Here is a 19,722-nt window from a genome sequence, read left to right as displayed (position 1 = left end):
CTGGCTATTTAAGGTATTTTCATTAACCCGTTTGTTCCCCCACAAACCTCATGCTGAAATTTGATCCCCAATGTTGGAAGTGGGGCCACATGGGAGATGTTTTGGTTGTGATGGCAGATCCCTCATGAGTAGATTAATGCCCTCACTCAGAGGTGAGTGGGTTCTTGCTCTATCAGTTCCTGAGAGAGCTGGTTGCTAAAAAGAGTCTGGCACCTCTTCGCTCTCTCTCTTGCTTCCCCTCCCACCATGTGATCTCTGCACAAGCAGGCTCCCCTCTGCCTTCCAGCCAGGAGTGGAAGCAGCCTGAGGCTCTCACCAAACGCACATGCCTGATTAGATTGTGAGCCAAATAAACCCTTTTTCTCTATAAATTATCCAACCCCAGGTATTCCTTTATAGCAATACAAAAAGGACTGAGACAACCCCAAACCATATTTTCTTTTTTTTTGGGGAGACTGAGTCTTGCTTTGTCCCCCAGGCTGGAGTACAGCGGTGTGATCTCAGCTCACTGCAAACTCCGCCTCCTGGGTTCATGCCATTCTCCTGCCTCAGCCTCCTGAGTAGCTGGGACTACAGGCGCCCGCTACCACGCCCGGCTAATTTTTTGTATTTTTAGTAGAGACGGGGTTTCACCGAGTTAGCGAGGATGGTCTCGATCTCCTGACCTTGTGATCCGCCCGCCTCGGCCTCCCAAAGTACTGGGATTATAGGCGTGAGCCACTGTGCCCAGCCAATCTCCTCTAATTTTTGAAAAAGGTACAAATTGACCACCACGTCACATGATCAATAGTTTAAGATCTGTCTGATTATACCACCAATCTAACATACACACACATTAAATGTAAGTAAAGCATCACCATCAGGCAGGGTGCTGAGAAGTTTATGCAAATGTCTGTAAACTGTTGTGAAAATGGAGTCTTCTAAATTGAGGCCACTCTGGGGCCAGGAGAGCATACAGCCTTAGACTCCCGGGTACAGGTCCAACTGTCTCAAACAACAAGAGCCAACTCCAGGGCTCTGGCATCAACTGGACTGAAAGGGAGGCAGCCCTTCAACGCGCTTCAGCTCCCTACACTCCCTTCGTATGATGAAATTGGAACTACTTGGGATGCAAGATTCAGAGAGGAAGTTAGCCATAGGGACATCAATGCCTCTGCCCCTCATTTTGCTGTCTGGGAAGGAAGGTGCTGAAGAGGCCCCCGAGAGGTGACACTGTGATGTGCTATGGAGATGGTGACTCCATGGGAGCTTTCCAATGTGAGAGCATGTTAAGGATGAGCTGCTGGGGCCAGGCGCAGTGGCTCATGCCTGTAATTCCAGCATTTTGGGAGACCAAGGCAAGAGGATCACTTGAGTCCAGGAATTCAAGATCAGCCTGGACAACATGGTGAGATCTCATCTCTATAAAAAATACTAAAATTAGCCAGGCATGGTGGTGTGCTCCTATAGCCCCAGCTACTCGGGAGGCTGAGGTAGGGGGATTGCTTAATCCCAGAGGTTGAGGCTGCAGTGGGCCATGATTGTGCCACTGCCCTCCAGCCTGGGCGACAGAGTGAGACCCTGTCTCAAAAAAAAAAAAAAAAAAAAAAAAAAAAGGATGAGCTGCCAGGCTCCCCACAGGGGACTCCTCTGAGGTAAAAAGTATTAGTGCTGAGTCTACTCTCAGATGGCTGCTGTAACAGAAAATACACTGAGGGAACTGGCTGGAACACATGAGCAGTGAGATAATTTGGGGGTAGGGTCACTTGGAGAAGCTATGTGGGGTGCCATTTGTGGGGGGTCCAGGCAACACAAGAACTTCTATAGATCAGCAACATTCAACAGAAACATTACGTGAGCCACATATGTAATTTGTTTTTCTAGTAGACCCACATGAAATTTTCCTATTTTATTTGACCCAATGTATCAAACATTATCTTTTCAACATTTAAAAAGTCATTCAAATATTTTGTACATTTCGAATGCTCAACAGTAACATGTGGCTAGTAGGCAGAACTAGAAACTATGGTCAGTGTGGTCATGCGGGTGCAGATAAAGGTGACAGGAAGGACCCAAAGGTTCATTCTTCTTGGATTAACCCTTCTCACTCCCTCCTGGTGCCCAATACATCCCATTAGCCACAAGCTTCTGATGCTGGCACATAGTTCTGGTTTCCACCCCTTTCTCCCTGATGAGTGAGGAAGGCAGGCAGTGGAGCAGCTCCAAGATGAGATGCTGACAATACTTCAGGATGCTTATCACAAACTACAGAAAATGCCAGCATTGGACACTCCGGTTTTTTTTTTTTTTTTTTGAGACGGAGTCTCGCTCTGTCGCCCAGGCTGGAGTGCAGTGGCGCGATCTCGGATCACTGCAAGCTCCGCCTCCCGGGTTTATGCCATTCTCCTGCCTCAGCCTCCCGAGTAGCTGGGACTACAGGCGCCCGCCACCTCGCCCAGCTAGTTTTTTGTATTTTTTAGTAGAGACGGGGTTTCACCATGTTAGCCAGGATGGTCTCGATCTTCTGACCTCGTGATCTGCCCGTCTCGGCCTCCCAAAGTGCTGGGATTACAGGCTTGAGCCACCACGCCCGGCCTACACTCCGGTTGTTTTAGAGATGGAGTCTTGCTCTGTTGCTTAGGCTGGAGTGCAGTGGTGTGATCTTCGCTCACTGCAACCTCCCCCTCCTAGGTTCTAGCAATTCTCTGCCTCAGCCTCCCATGTAGCTGGGATTACAGGAACCCGCCATCACACCTGGCTAACTTTTGTATTTTTAATAGAGACGGCATTTCATGATCTTGGTCAGGCTGGTCTTGAACTCCCAACCTTGTGATCCACCTGTCTCGGCCTCCCAAAGTGCTGGGACTACAGGTGTGAGACACCGTGCCCGGCCTGGACACTCAGATCTTTTTAAGCCACGTGCAGCCAACTGTGTAAACACTGACAAGATCTTCCCCTATCTGGCTGAAACCATTGGTTTCTATCTATAAAATGGCAACAACAACAACAACAAAAGTCCTCTTTCCTTACAATTGTGAAAAAGACAGGACCGGTTCATGCCTGTAATCCCAGCACTTCGAGAGGCTGAGGTAGGAGGATGACTTGAGCCCAGGCGTTTGAGACCAGCCTGAGGAACACAGCAAGACCTCATCTCTACAATAAAAAATGAAAAAATAAATTAGCTGGGCATGGTGGTGTGTACCAGCAGTCCCAGCTATGAGAAGTTGGGGTGGGAGGATGGTTTGAGACTGGGAGGTCGAGGCTGCAGTGAGCCCAACTGTGTCACTGCATTCTAGCCTGGGTGATAGTAACTCTGTCTCAGAGAAAAAATAAAATAAAAAAAGACAAAGAAAAAAAATAAAACTAGCCTCAAAGCCATCCTGCTAATACAAGTTCTTAAAAAGTCCACTAGATTTTTCCAGAAACTGTTCTTACCTCCAGCCGACGGATGATCTCCCGCAGAGGAAGTGCTGATTCCTGTCCCCCGATGAAAGTGGTGGTGGGCAAGTGGAAAACCTTGTCGAGGTCAGACTCGTCCAGGCCATAGAATCCTGCAGGGTGATGTGGGCAGGACAAGCCCGATGAGGAGGGATGGGGCACAGCCACGCAGGGACCACAGTTTATGGAAAGGGGAAAGAACTCCCCAAGGGAGCAAAAAGAGAAGAAAAAAATCATATAAAAAGCCCCTGATATATGTGAAATAAGTAATATTTTACAGCCAGAAACATAAACTTTAGCAATAAATAGAAGCTGAAGATGTTAGAGTATGACAGGTAAGTCACAATAAAATTCATATTATGCATATATTAGTTACGTACACCAATTATTCATAATTTAGAGACAAATTTATTTCAAGGTCCCAAAGATAACCAATTTTGGGGATGGGAAGAGAGGTCCATGAAAAGGCACTGGGTAAGTCAATCAAAAATCAATACAATAGTTAAGGAGGAATTAAAGGAGAAAATGAAGAACTGATATAGAAGAACAGATCCTATGACAATAATATATGTATGTGGTGAATGTCAAAGAGCTGGGGGAGGAGGATTAAGAAGTGAGGGAGAAACCATCACCAGAAGTCAACTGGTCTGTTGGAGCTCCAGGCAGGGGTGCACCATTGGGCACTACAGCAGCGTGCAAACAGCCCCCGGCCTTGGATTAAGGACGTCCTCTTCTGAAATTCCTGAACTGTGCGTTCTGAGACCACTCTGCAGGCAATACTCAGCAGTCATAGGTGTAACCCTCCCTTCTCCCGACTCCAATCACTCAGCAGGAACCAACTGAGTAAGCACTAATATTCGCTGCAGCACTGTGGGGGAAGACACCACCTCACCGGAAAGTGCATCTCAGTTTGAGAAAGAATAATGCTGGAAGAGTTCTTTCCCTGGCATTATATACTTGTTTCATCTTGCTGTATCAAAGAGGAAGACTATCAAATGATACCATACATTCTTTTATCCAGTTTGGCACCTCTCCTGACATAATGTATCAGCTACAGTACAGCAAAAAGCACAGTTCAAGAGTCACTAGCACTTGAATACCTTACATCAGCATTTTCTCAGGCTCCAGGAATGCACAATGAACCGGTATTCTGCAGTCTCCAACATCTGACTGGACCTGATGAAATGTTCTCATTGTTTCCTGGCCAAATTAAGACTAAAAGGAGCCACTGTGAGACGTAACGGTCCAGCACGGGATTAACAGTGATAGTCTGCAAACACAATTTTGTATTTTGATCTCCTTGGAGATTTATAAAAAGGCTTGTTTCAAGGCTCCAATTCTGGTACTGACTCAGTGAGTCTCAGGGTGGGCCCACGTTTCTCCCAAGGAGATTCTGATTCAAGCATGGTTTGGGAACTACAGCCTTTATTTATCTAATGCTTTAGGAAAGGTTTTTTTTTTTTTTTTTTTTTGAGCCGGAGTCTCACTCTGTCGCCCAGGCTGGAGTGCAGTGGTGCGATCTCGGCTCACCGCAAGCTCTGCCTCCCAGGTTCACGCCATTCTCCTGACTCAGCCTCCCGAGTAGCTGGGACTACAGGCACCCACCACCATGCCCGACTAACTTTTTGTATTTTTTTTTTTGAGATGGAGTCTTGCTCTGTCACCCAGGCTGGAGTGTAGTGGCCGGATCCTGGCTCACTGCAAGCTCTGCCTCCCGGGTTCACGCCATTCTCCTGCCTCAGCCTCCCGAGTAGCTGGGACTACAGGTGCCCGCCACCTCACCCGGCTAGTTTTTTGTATTCTTTAGTAGAGACAGGGTTTCACCATGTTAGCCAGGATGGTCTCGATCTCCTGACCTTGTGATCCGCCCGTCTCGGCCTCCCAAAGTGCTGGGATTACAGGCTTGAGCCACCGCGCCCGGCCAATTTTTTGTATTTTTAGTAGAGACGGGGTTTCACCGTGTTAGCCAGGATGGTCTTGATCTCCTGACCTCGTGATCCGCCTGCCTCGGCCTCCCAAAGCGCTGGGATTACAGGCATGAGCCACCGCGCCCGCCCTTGTTTTGTTTTTTAAGTCTTACGAGCAAACTCTATATTTTCCAAGCCCTGTTTGTTTTATTAAAACAAAGCAAATCTGGCTTTTTTTTTTTTTTTTTTTTTAACCTAGAGGGTGGTGATGGTAGTAGTGGCTTAGTTAAGCCTGCCTACCCATTCCCTCCTGTTAGTCTGTCAACACTGAGGGCACAGCAACCACTTGGGCCTAGGTGAAGTACATGGCTCTTGCCATTTATGGCCTGGCTTTCAGGCAAATGCCCTATAGTATTTATGGAGGAAAAACAGAATCATCTTTGAGAAATTTTTCCTGACTAAAAAACTCAGGCCAGGTGCAGCTGATTGGGGACCAGAATAACAATGCACATTTTGTTGGGAAATATGTTGATTGTGAAACTAATCAGTCCAGTGTATGCCCCCAGATAAGGACTGTCTATTGGTTGCAATCTTTCAGCATGAAGACCCTGTGAAGTAGGGGCCTACTGATATCCCCTGACCTCACCATGTGATGGTTTTTCACTTCTATCATCCTGAGTTCATAGTTCTAGAGCCTCAGAACTGCTGGTACACTTTTAGTTCTTTAGCTATCTGAGAAACTAAATCTATAGATGAGGGCTTTGTGAAAGTGGAGTAGACATATTCTTCCCTATTCCCCCAATAAGTACAACTAAAAATCCTAGACATTATATGCAAAACGATCATAAGACAACTCTGAAAGGTGGAGAGAATAAGCCACGCCGGCTAGGGAGGTCTCAAAGCAAAATACACCAAGGAGTTCCCTGGAGTTTCTTTTTTGCTTCAAATATCGCAGACTTGGAACAGAAGAACCAGCAACCCCAAAACTTTAAGAGGTATATTTGATAACAAAAGCCCGACAAAAGCTGCTCTCTATCAAAAGACCAGGAAAGAGGTAGCCTATCAAGACAAAAAACTTTTAGACAAAAACTGCTCTACTACAGCCAAATACCAGAGAAAACACTGTGACCCCGCCCTCACCAGGCTGTAATGGGCCCTAGCACCCAACCCCATCCCAGAGGTTTCAGCAAAGGCCCAAGAGGGAATCCAAAATGTCCTCCTCTCTGGGAGGTAATGCATCAGCCCCTTCCCCCAACCCCAGTAACAGTGGATACTTGAGTGGGAGAAGGACTTCCACCTCTGCCAGCAATAACAAGGTGGGGCCCTCCCCTTCCCCCCACCACAGTGGGGAACAGTGTCTACAAAAGGTCTGCTATAACAGAAGATTTAAATAAGATCCTGACTCTCATGATACCCAAAATGTCCTGGTTTCAATAAACTATAATTCATAACAAGACCCAAAAATATCTCATAGTGAATGAGAAAAGACAATCTACAGACATCAATACCATGATGACCAAGATGTTAGAATCACCTAAGATGTGAACGGAGTCATCATCAAACAATTTCATTTTTTTTTTTGAGATAGGGTATCACTCTGTCGCATAGCCTGGAGTGCAGTGGTTTGATCACTGCTCATTGCAGCCTTAACCTCCAGGGCTCAGGTGATCCTCCAACCTCAGCCTCCTGAGTAGCTGGGACTACAGGCGCACGCCACCACGCCAAGCTAGTTTTTATAATTTTTTTGAGACAGCGTCTCGCTCTGTTGCCCAGGCTGGAGTGCAGCGGCATGATCTCAGTTCACTGCAATCTCCACCTCCTGGGTTTAAGCAATTCTCCTGCCTCAGCCTCCTGAGTAGAGTAGCTGGGACTGCAGGCATGTGCCACCACACCTGCAGTTCAAGCCCAGCCTGACCAACATGGTGAAACCCTGTCTCTACTAAAAATACAAAAATTAGCCAGGCGTGGTGGTGCGCACCTGTAATCCCAGCTACTCAGGAGGCTGAGGCAGGACAATCGCTTGAAGCCAGGAGGCGGAGGTTGCAGTGAGCAGAGATAGATCGCACCACTGCACTCCAGCCTGGGTGACAGAGCGAGATTCCGTCAGAAAGAAAGAAAGAAAAATAAGAGAGAGAGAGAGAGAGAGAGAAAGAGAGAGAGAGAGAGAGAGAGAGAAAGAGAGAAAGGAAGAAAGGGCACAACACCCTTCAAGAGCTAAAAGAAAAGGATTATGTCCAACTAGAATCTTATATCCACCAAAAATATCCTGTAGGAATGAAGGGGAAAGAAATAGAGATTCCCAGGTAAAGGAGAATTAAGTTTGTCACCAGAAGACCTGCTCTAAAAAACTGGCCAAAGGAAGCATTTTAAACAGAAAGGAAATAAAGAAGGAATCTTGGAACACCAAGTAGGAAGAAAGAACACAAAAAGCAAAAATCTGGGTAAATACATCAGACTGTCCACCTCTTGGGTCTTCTAAATTATATTTGATGGTGGAAACAAACTTATAACTCTGTCTGATGAAGTTCTAAATGTATGTAGAGAAAATATCTAAGATAATTATATTATAAATGCAGGACGGTAAAGAGATATAAAAGGAGGTAAAGTTTCCACACTTAATATGTACTGAAAAGTTATGACACTGTAGACTATAAGTTATGTCTATATAAAGTAGTAATACCTAAAACAACTACTAAAAATGCTATATAAAAGGATACACTCAAAAACACGCCAGGCGCAGTGGCTCACACCTGTAATCCCAGCACTTTGGGAGGCCAAGGTGGGCAGACTATAAGGTCAGTTCGAGACCAGCCTGGCCAACATGGTGAAACCCCTCTTCTACTAAAAATACAAAAAAATTATTTGGGCGTGGTGGCGGGTACCTGTAATCCCAGCTACTCGGGAGGCTGAGGCAGGGGAATCGCTTGAAACAGGAAGGCAGAGGTTGCAGTGAGCCGAGATCGTGCCACTGCACTCCAGCCTGGCTAAAAGAGCAAAACTCTGTCACAAACAAACAAACAAACGACTATACATAATTAAAAAAAATTTTTAAAAATGTGTGTTTAAAACTCCACAGCACAGGAAAATGAAAGCAAAGCAATGAAAAGCAGAACAAAAAATAAATAATAAAATGGCAGACTTGAGCCCTAACATACCAATAATTAGATTAAACATAAATGACGGCCGGGCGCAGTTGGCTCAAGCCTGTAATCCCAGCACTTTGGGAGGCCGAGACGGGCGGATCACGAGGTCAGGAGATCGAGACCATCTTGGCTAACATGGTGAAACCCCGTCTCTACTAAAAAATACAAAAAACTAGCCGGGCGAGGTGGCGGGCGCCTGTAGTCCCAGCTACTCGGGAGGCTAAGGCAGGAGAATGGCGTAAAACCCGGGAGGCGGAGCTTGCAGTGAGCTGAGATCCGGCCACTGCACTCCAGCCCAGGTGACAGAGCGAGACTCCGTCTCAAAAAAAAAAAAAAAAAAAAACATAAATGACCTAAATATAATAGAAGACAGAGATTATGAAGAGTGGATAAATATAAAACAAAACCCACCTATATGCTTATCCACAAGAAATTCACTTCATATGTGATACAGACAGGTTGAAGTAAAAGGAGGAAAAAAATGTATCATGTAAACATTAATCAAATGTAAGTAGGAGTGGCTTATATTAATATGAAATGACTTCGCAGCAAAGAAAATTACCAGAGACAAAGAGGGACATTCCATCATGGTAAGAGGGTCAATTTACTGAGAAGATACAGCAATCTGAAATGTGTAAACACCAAAGAACAGAGCTGCAAAATATGTGACCCCAAATCTGACAGGACTAAAAGGAGAAAGAGACAAATCCACATTTATAGCTGAAGACTTTCATACTCCTCTCTCAATAACTGACTAAAAAACTAGACAGAAATTCAGCAAAAATATAGAAGAACTCAACAGTCATTAACTAACAGATCTAACAGACGTGTGTGTGTATGTGTGTGTGTGCGCATGCATGTGTGTGCAGTTTAGAGATAGGGTCACCCAGGCCAGAGTACAGTGGTGAAATCATAGATCACTGCAGGCTTAAAATTCTGGGCTCAAATGATCCTACCACCTTAGCCTCCTGAGTAGCTAGGACTACAGGCATGCACCATCATGCTTGGCTAATTTTGTTGTTGGTGGTGGTGGAGATAGGGGTCTCGCCATGTTGCCAGGCAACAAACTCCTGGCTTCAAGTGATCCTCCCATCTCAGTCTCTCAAAAGTCCTGGATTTATAGGCATGAACCACCATGCCTGGCTCTAGCAGACATTTAGAGAATACTCCACCCAACAATAGCATTTCAACAGTAGCATTCTTTTCAAGCAGCCATGAAACATATGCCAAGACAGACAATATGGTGGGCCATTTATTAAAAACTCAACAAATTTAGCACAACTGAAATCATATAGGGTGCATTCTCCAACCACAATAAAATCAAACTAGAAAGCAATAATAAGAAAAGTAACAAGAAAATCTCCAAACACTTGGAAATTAAATAACACCCTTCTAAATAATCCAAAGGCCAAAGACAAAATATCAAGGGGCATACAAAGAATACAGTAACAACCAGCCTGGGCAATACAGTGAGATTTCATCTCTATAAAAAATTTTAAAAATAGCCAGGCATGGTGGCCTACACCTGTAGTTTCGGCTACTTGGGAGGCTGAGGTGGGAGGATAACTTAAACCCAGGAATTAGAGGCTGCAGTGAGCTGTGATCATACCACTGCACTATAGCCTGGATGACAGAGCAAGACCTTGTCTCAAAAACAACTGAAAGAAAATGAAAATATAACATATCAAACTTTGTAGGACAGCTAAACCAGTACTGAGAGCAACATTTATAGTAGTAAATACATCAGAAAAGAGGGATAGTCTCTAATCAATAATCTAAGTTTCCATTCCTAGAAAAGAGGGAACAACAACAAACAAGCCAAAAGTCAATAAATAGAAGTAAGGAAATAATAAAGAGCAGAAATCAATGAAATTGAAAACAGCAAAACAACAGAGAAAAACCAATGAAACAAATAACTGGTTCTTTGAAAAGATTAGTAACACTGACAAATCTCTTATAAGACTGACAAATAAAAAGAGGACACAAATTACCACTATCAGGAATGAAACGGGATATCAATACAGACCCTTCAAATATCAAGAAGATTCTGTTCCTTTTCTTTTAGTTGAAAAAGAAATAAAAAAAAAATGACTATCAAAAAGATAATAAGGGAATACTATAAATAACACTACATACATTTGACAACTTAGATGAAATAAACCACTTCTAGAACACAAACTACCATTACTCACCCAGTATGAAACAGATAATTAGAAAAGCCCTATGGCTAATAAGGAAATCTAATTAATAAATAAAAACCTTGTGAAAAATCAACCTCTAAGCCCAAATGAAGAAGAGTTAACACCAATTCTATTCAATGTCTTTCAGAAAATAGGAGAAACACTTCTCCATTCATTTTATGAAGCCAGAATTACCCTGATACCAAAAACAAAGATAGTACAAAAAAAGAAAATGACCAATATCCCTCATCAATATGGATGCAAAATATATAAAGAGACAAAGACATATAAAAAAAATTATATACCATGATCAAATGGTGTTTATTCCACTAATCCAAAGCTGGTTGAATAATCAAAAATCAATCAATACAATCCACTACATTAGCATTAAATTGTCTACATTAAAGAATAAAAATTGGCCGGGTGTGGTGGCTCATGCCTGTAATCCCAGAACTTTGGGAGGGTGAGGCGGGCAGATCACTTGAGGTCAGGAGTTCTAGACCAGTCTGGCCAACATGGTGAAACCCTACCTCTATTAAAAGCACAAAAATTAGCCAGGCGTGGTGGTGCACACTGGTAGCCCCCACTACTTGGGAGGCTGAGGTGGGAGAGTTGCTTGAACCTGGAAGGCAGAGGTTGCAGTGAGCTGAGATCGCACCACTGCACTCCAGACTGGGTGACAGAGCAAGAATCAGTCTCAAAAAATAATTATAACAATAATAAATCACAAGATCATATCAATGCAGGAAAAACATCTGACAAAATTCAATATACATTCATAATTAAAACTATCAGAAAAAAAAAATGAAAACAGAGAAACTTCCTCAGCTTGATAAACAGCATTTACAAAAAGTCTACAGTTAACATTATACTCAATGATGAAAGGCTAAATGCTTTCACCCTAAGATCAGGAACAGGGCATATAAGGCTATCCACTCTTACCTCTCTTATTCAGTACAGTGCTAAAAGTTGTAGCTACTGTAATGAGGCAAGAAAAGAAAAGAAAAGGCACACATATTGGAAAGGATGAAACAACCTCCTATTTTCAGATGACATGACTGTCCACATAGAAAATCCTAAGGAATCTACAAAAAAAAAAAAAAAAAAAAAGAAAAAAAAAAGCCCCTAGAATAGTTCATCAAGATCTCAGAATGCAACATAAACACAGAAATCAATTATATTTCTATATCCTACCAATGAATATGTGGGCATCAATGTTAAAAAGAAAATAATAGTTAAGTATAAATAAAACAAAACATATACACAATGTATATGCTGAAAACTACAAAAAGCTGATTAAAAAAATCAGTGATCCAAATAAATGAGGAGATACACTATATTCATGGATTGGAAGACAACATGGTAAAAATGTAATTTATCCCTAAATGGATCTATACATTTAAGCCAATTCCTATCAAAATGGCAGCGAGGTATATGTAGACACAGATACGCTTATCCTCAAATTTACATGGAGGAGGAAAAGGTCCTTGAATAGTCAAAACAATTTTGTAAATGAAAAATAAAGTTTAGTAGCTACAGTAATCAAGACACTGTGGTATCGATGGAAAAACAGACACACAAAGGAAAATAACTGAAAATCCAGATATAGACCCACACAAGTAAGTCCAACTGATTTTTGGCAAAAGTACAAAAGCAATTCAATGAAGGAAGGACATAGTTTTCAGCTAATGGCGCCAGAACAACTGGACATCTACACACAAAAATATAAAATGAACAATAAAAGAATCTTGATCTAAATACCTTATACAGAAATTTACTCAAAATGGATCATAGATTTAAATGTAAAACACAAAACTATGAAACCTTTAGGAAAATACATAGGAGAACATTTTGGGGATCGAGGGCTAAGGAAAAAGTTCTTAGACTTCATACCAAAAGCACAATCCATAAAAGGAAAATTAACAAACTGGATGTCATCAAGCTTAAAAACTTTGGGCATAGAAGCTGAGCTAGGAAATGTTAGGGGAAAAAAGATTAAAAACTTCTGCTCTGCAAAAGATCCTATTAGCCAAAGAATGGAAACAATCCATTCTAATGAAGAGGTCCTTCAACAGGTAAATGGTTAAAAACAATCATCCACACCATGGAACACTACTCAGCAATAAAAAGGAACAAACTATTGATTTACACCAACAACCTGCGTGAATCTCTAAAAAAATTATTCTGATTGAAAAATGCCAATCCCCAAAGGTTACATACTGTGATCCCACATGTATAACATTCCTGAAATGACAAAATTACAGAAATGGAGAACACAATAGTGGTTGCCAGGGAATACAAGTAGCGGCTGGGATGGGAGGGAAATAGATATGGTCATAAAAGGGCAACAGGAGGAATTCTTGAGGTGATGGATGTCTAGAGTCTTACTTTATCAGTTTAGTGTAGTGGTGTGATGTTGTACTATAGCTTTTCAAGATGTTACCATTCGGGAAGCTGGCCAAAGGGCACAGAACTGTTATTTTTCACAAGTGCATATGAATCTACAATGATTTCAAAATAAAAAGTATAGTTAAAACGTAGAGTCTCACAGATATTAGAAGGAGAAAAAATATAACTGCTTAGAGAAGCCAGAGGGTAAAGAAGAGACTGGTCACTAGGGAGGATGACAACAGGCAGATGATCCCCCAGCACTTCAACTCTGGATTCCTCAGATGTGTTTTGCCCAACCAAGTCACCAAGAGTTCTTGGTAAGTTTTTATTAATACTTCAGTTGGCCTTCAAACATAAAACATTTAGGAAATCTTGCCCAAAATGCCCAGGAAGCAGAATGTGGAAGAATCCAGAGTCCAGTCAAAGCCTCAGCACAGAATGTGGAGGACAGGACAAGCCACCATGCAGAGCTGAACATGGCTTCATGTGCCCAGCTGGCTACAGCAGCAGCTAAAGGTGAACGATGCTGAAGATGGAAGCTCACAGTGAAGTGATGAAGCACACATGAAGATGAAAAATGCTCTTTGAAACACAAAATGAACAGAAACAAAACAATACCATATAAGTAGCTCTACTTATTGGTTAATAACTAAATGAAGGGAAAAACATATTTCAGAACAATTAGCAAACTTAAAAACACACGACAGAAGTTGTGTCAACTTTCCCCATAGTGCATGCTAGGAAAAGTTGCACATCCTATTCAAATGAAGTCCTCAACTCTGAAAAGGTGAAAGGCTCATTATTTTCATACCTCCTACTGTTAGCATTCGAAGTCGTTCCTTGAAAACTGCAAGATCTGAGAGGCAGAGTGGGGTATCATGGGTGAGCGCAGAAGGAAAAAGACAGGTGAGAGTTAGTTTTAAAAAGACCCAAACACCAAAACCCTACACCATTACTGCAGTAACAGGTAGCACAGACACCATCACAGGGACACACACACATCAAGGGAGAAATGGGTGGGTTACATGATCAGGGGATCAATGTTGTCAAACATGGAAATGATTCATAGAACAGCTGGAATAAGGTGAATCAGAAGGAGGGGAGGTTAGCACCCTGACAATGGAAAGCCATCAGGCAGTGTCGTTTGAGAGCTCCTCATCTCCTTAGCTTCAAGAAGTGGCAGACAACAGCACTTTCCTGGGAAGTCACTACTTTGAGATGAAAATCAAGGAAAAGAAAATGAAAAAGCCTAACTTTTAGAGTAACCATTTCTCAGCACTAGATCAGGGGGCAGACTACTCTAAACTGTAAGACTTTGAAGAATTCTAAAGAATGGAAGGAGTCCTTGATCTCCCATCTCAAGAAGGCAACTAGAAAAGAAGAGCTGAAAACAACCCAAGAGCAACAGCTACATCTGCACAGCTGTACATTTCCTTCTACCTGTACACTTTTCATCAGATTTCTACTTTACATAAACAGCCTTCTGAGCCACTGGTGAAATCAAGACATTTATTTGGATACACAAAACATGCTCCTGACCCTTGCTGTCTGGGCGTGTGGGCCTGGGGGCAGGGTCAGGAAGGTAGGCAGTAACACAGGCACACAGAGAGGCTGATGGTTGAGCACTCAGAGCGCTGTCACTGGGGATGCTCTCCGCGCTGGGAGTGCAGAGAAAGGCCAGCGAGCGCTTCCTTTGAAGTCAGACTCAGATCCCAAGAAACAGGCCTGCTTCCTAGGGCTGTGGCAGGGGCTGCAGATCTCCAGTCCTGCGCAAGTCACACTGTCTCCTTCCCCCAAGGAACAATAACCTCTGAAGAACTCAGAGCCAAGTGGCTCTTAAGACAACAGAATATCTAAGTGTCGATATTTTGCTTAAGGCAAGGATGAAGAATCTTAAATTTTTCCTTCAATCTTCAAAACCAAGACATGAGACCATGTCAAGATGCCGTGAGTGCTCCTGTGGAGCTCTGAGGTGTATGTTAGTCACCCTGCAGACTCCAGGTAAGGATCCACACAGGGGAGGTCCTCAAAAGAAACCTTAAATACTCATTCCCATTTTAAAAAATCTAAAGGTAATGTGGTAAAATGTTTACCTTCTCAGTACTGAGTATGTGAATGCTCTTACTTTTATCTGTACTTTTTTGTATTTTTAAAATAAAAGGCAAACAAAAGACACAAATCAAAGAAGAGGAGAGTGAAGAGAACAATAGATGATATTCTGGTTGTCACAATTTACAGAAAGCACACAGATTTTCCAACACCTGAGTGCTTTGAAGCACTGTAAATTAGCATTGTAAATTACTTCTTGAAGAGTGCAGGTGCTGTGAGGGAGGGGAGAGGGAGTGGATGGAGAGTTGGCCACAGTACTTCCAAGTGAAGCACAGAGGCAGGAATGTGACGCCAGGAGCTAGGGGACTTGGTTTACCAGTTTCTGGGTATCTCCAGTCAAAGAATCTTCTCAAATGTCAGATGTCTGCTTGGCCACACTTCATTCTCCTTGAGGGTGACCATATCACCCATGGCTTCAATCACCCTGGGTATGTTCCTAGCTTGGCCCCGCCCTTCCGAGTCACTTAGGAAACCTCATCTCCAGCTCCTCAGTTATCTGTGGCACAGCACGCTGTACATGGCAATCAATGTTTACTAAATGAACTGCTCTGTATCACTCTGAAATTTACAAAAGCTAATTAAACATCAACTCTATTTTTAGCTTATTTTTCTCAGCCATCAAAGGAACAAACCGGAGAGCCCTGGAAGGTCAGCAGGATGCGTGGAAACTTTGTCATCACTCGCTGTGCTGTTAATGACAGCAGGTTGTCAGGGAAAGGCAAGAGCTAAGTGGTTGACATTTTGCCACATTTTTGAACTTTTAAATTGACTTTTTAACTATTTAACTCAAGCTCATTCCCTAAAATGGTATTAGCAATTTGTAAACATCAATGGTAAATGGGAGAGAAGTTTCACACTTTCTTTCCATTTATTTATACAATTGGTTTTTAATTCTCCTTTAATTATGTTTAAATCTCACATTAAAGTACATCTCACTGAGTGCAGTGGCTCATGCCTATAATCCCAGCATTTTGGGAGACGAAGGCAGGTGGATCACTTGAGCTCAGGAGTTTGAGACCAGGCTGGACAACATGGTGAAACCCCGTCTCTACTAAAAATACAAAAAATAGCCAGGTAGAGTGGCACATGCTTGTAATCCCAGCTATGTGGGAGGCTGAAGCGGGAGGATCACTTGAACCTGGGAGGCAGAGGTTGCAGTGACCTGAGATCCTGCCACTGCACTCCAGCCTGGGCAACAAAGCGAGACTCCGTCTCAAAAAAAAAAAAAAAAAAATTATTAGGCTAGGCACAGTGGCTCATGCCTGTAATCCCAGCACTTTGTGAGGCCGAGGCAGGTGGATTACATGAGGTCAGGAGTTCGAGACCAGCCTGGCCAACATGGTGAAACCCTGTCTCTACTAAAAATACAAAAATTAGCCTGGTGTGGGGGCGCACACCTGTAGTCCCAGCTACTCAGGAGGCTGAGGCAGGAGAATTGGTTGAATCCAGGAGGAGAGGTTGTAGTAAGTAAAGATCGTGCCACTGCATTCCAGCCTGGGCGACAGAATGAGTCTTTATCTCAAAAAACAAAACAACAACAACAAAAAACGCAGTAAAGTACACCTCAATCATTTTTGTCACTGTGAAAAGTTATACTATAGAATTTATACCGAAACCACACACAGTGGCATTTTTAAGTGGGAAACTAATTCAAATGCTACACTTGAAAGATAAAATTGGGCCAGGCGCAGTGGCTCACCTCTATAATCCCAACACTTTCGGAGGCTGAGGCAGGGGATTCAAAATGATTTCAAGGCCGGCCTGATCAACACAGTGAAACCCTTTCTCTACTAAAAATATAAAAATTAGCCGGGCATGGTGGTGCACATCTGTAATCCCGGCTACTTGATAGAGGCTGAGGCGAGAATCACTTGAACGTGGGAGGTGGAGGTTGCAGTGAGCTGAGATTGCACCACTGCATTCCATTCTGAGCGACAGAGTAAGACTCTGTCTCAAAAAACAAAAATAATAATTAAAAAAACCAAACAACAGCATGAAAAAACTGAAGGCTAGAGTTTCTAATTAAGCAAGAGTCTCTAATTATTTCTAATCAGGCAAATCAGTGGGCCTCACTGTTGGGACTCACTGTCTAGACCTTTCCATTGATAATACCCTGGTTCTAGTGTTTTGCAATATACCCCCATATCTACCGTGGCACCTCAACTGATGGCCCTTCTTCAAGAGCCAGTGGGGAAAGCCTCCCTATGAGCCCGTCTACCACAAGATGTTGGGTTGCCACTACTTCCCGCCCTGACTGGATTCATTCAGGGATATTATAACATGAGATTGGTGCCTCATTCTCCAGGTCTGCAAATTTGCTGTCAAGGAACCTCACTATGGAATGTGAGTGAAGAGAAATGTGTATTCAATACGTCTCAACTGGGTGCAGAGGCTCACTGTTGTAATTCTAGCACTCTGAAAGGCCAAGGCAGGAGGGTTGCTTGAGCCCAGGAGTATGAGATGAGCCTGGGCAACATAATAAGACCCTGTTTCTATTTTTAAAATAAAATAAAAAAATAAAGCATCTCATGTTGGAACTCTCAACCTTCTTTCCCAAGGGAAATGAGATCTATAGTACAAGCCTGGCACAAATTAAGATGGGCATCTGGGGATTTACCTGGAAACTGGCCCCTAACTTTAACACTTCATTAAAAAGGTATCTCTGGCCGGGCGTGGTGGCTCACACCTGTAATTCCAGCACTTTGGAAGTCCAAGGCGGGTGGACCACCTAGGTCAGGAGTTCGAGACCAGCCTGGCCAATATGGTGAAACCCGTCGCTACTAAAAATACAAAAAATTAGCTGGGCATGGTGGTGGGCGCCTGTAATCCCAGCTACTCAGGAGGCTGAGGCAGGAGAATTACCTGAACCCGGGAGGTAGAGGTTGCAGTGAACTGAGGTCATGCCATTGCTCTCCAGCCTGGGCAACAGGAGCGAAATTCCGTCTCAAAAAAAAAGTTATCACCGTTCAAGCCATCACCTGCACAATTATGCAACATAATCCACACATAATTGAGAAACTGTTCTAAAATTAATTTTAAAAATTGTTAATGAAAATAATCACTAGGCTGGGCATGGTGACTCACTCCTGTAATCCCAGCACTTCGGGAGGTGGAGGCAGGGCGATTGCTTGAGCTCAGAGGAGTTTGAGAACAGCCTGGGCAACGTGGTGAAACTGTCTCTATTTAAATTTTAAAAATTTAATTAGGCTGGGCATGGTGGCTCATGCCTGTAATCCCAGCACTTTGGGAAGCCAAGGCAGGTGGATCACCCGAGATCAGAAGTTCGAGACCAGCCTGGCCAACATGGTGAAACATGGTCCCTACTAAAAATACAAAAATTAGCTGGACATGGTGATGGGTGCCTGTAATCCCAGCTACTCGGGAGGCTGGGGCAGAAGAATCACTTGAACCCAGGAGGCGGAGGTTGCAGTGAGCCGAGATGGTGCCACTGCACTCCAGACTGGGCAAAAGAACGAAATTCCATCTCAAAAAACTAAATAAATAAAATTAATAATAATAATAATAATAATAAAACACTAGCCCTACCATCTCAACAATATTTTTTTACTGTATTCATAACAAGTTCTGTCGTGCTACACTTGAAAGATAAAACTGAGGGCAAGAGTGTGTCCATAACATCTGATGGTAAATACTGACACTCTGGTGCTATTGAGGAGTTCTGTGTCTGTAGAGTTTCTCCTAACTGGCAAGAGTCTACTTGTTAATTATCTTTCCTTATTACTTCAGGGACCAGGAGAATTTCTGAGAAGTGAAGACAGGTGCCCTAAGCCAGAATTTCCCAAACTTTTCAAAAATGGTCAAAAAGGTCAACTCAGTGGAAACTATAGCATATATTCCACTTTATTAAAAAACTCAGAGTGGACAGAATTCCCTGCTTGCACTGCAGACCAAATTGGCCAACCACCCAGGTGCTCAGTTGGCAGAGTGTTTTCAGGGCAGCATCATCAGTGCCCTCTGAGAATGGATGGATTTGCCAACGGCTCCTGCCCTCCATCGCTGCCCCCTACGTGGACCTTTTCTAACAAAAGACAGAACAAGCTCTGATGGAAGCACCAAAGGCTATGTTCAAACATGGATATGATCACTGCTCTGAGCCTGTTTCCCCAAGGCGAGGCAGAAACTGTGCCTGCATCCACAGGGAGCGGGGAACGGCGGCTAAGTGGAGACATGGGAAGAATCCTAGCTCTGGGGAAATAGTCATGTGACACTGGACACTACCGCACAATGGTCCCTGACCCGCAGTCTACACACTGGTCAGGTCACCAGGTGGCCACTCAGCCTATCCCCTTCTACTGCCCCATTCCTAAGCTGGCAAACAGTTCTTCTGGGTCCCAAACATCCCCCATGTAGAGTCCTCACTTCTTAGTTTGCAAATTCCTGCACTAGATGCTACGCTGCTTCCTTATCATTTGGCTACAGGGCAGTCTTCACCACTAACTCCTGTGTGTTCCTGGTCTTCTTGCTTGACCTCTCAGTTTCTGAATTTATCTTATTACCAGAGAGTTTGGCAGCTACTCATCTCAAAAGATTGCTAGTAAGCCCACTTGGAGCACA

The 19,722-nt window shown here is 43.3% G+C and overlaps 1 protein-coding gene across 5 annotated transcripts in view; it reads right to left on the bottom strand.

Annotated features, from left to right (window-relative positions):
* The window catches only part of OGDH (oxoglutarate dehydrogenase), a 95,254-nt gene that overhangs the window by 32,187 nt on the left and 43,345 nt on the right, over nt 1–19,722 (bottom strand). For all 5 annotated transcript variants that reach the window (XM_023226487.2, XM_023226485.2, XM_023226486.1 and 2 more), the window contains one exon: nt 3,415–3,530. In XM_023226487.2, the coding sequence (XP_023082255.1) occupies nt 3,415–3,530 (116 nt within the window). The remainder of the gene's footprint in view (nt 1–3,414; nt 3,531–19,722) is intronic.

The sequence above is a fragment of the Piliocolobus tephrosceles genome, chromosome 8 (assembly GCF_002776525.5).
Source record: "Piliocolobus tephrosceles isolate RC106 chromosome 8, ASM277652v3, whole genome shotgun sequence".
Lineage (NCBI taxonomy): Eukaryota > Metazoa > Chordata > Mammalia > Primates > Cercopithecidae > Piliocolobus > Piliocolobus tephrosceles.
Note: the sequence above shows the minus strand (reverse complement) of the source record. Positions and strands in the feature narration are given on the sequence as shown.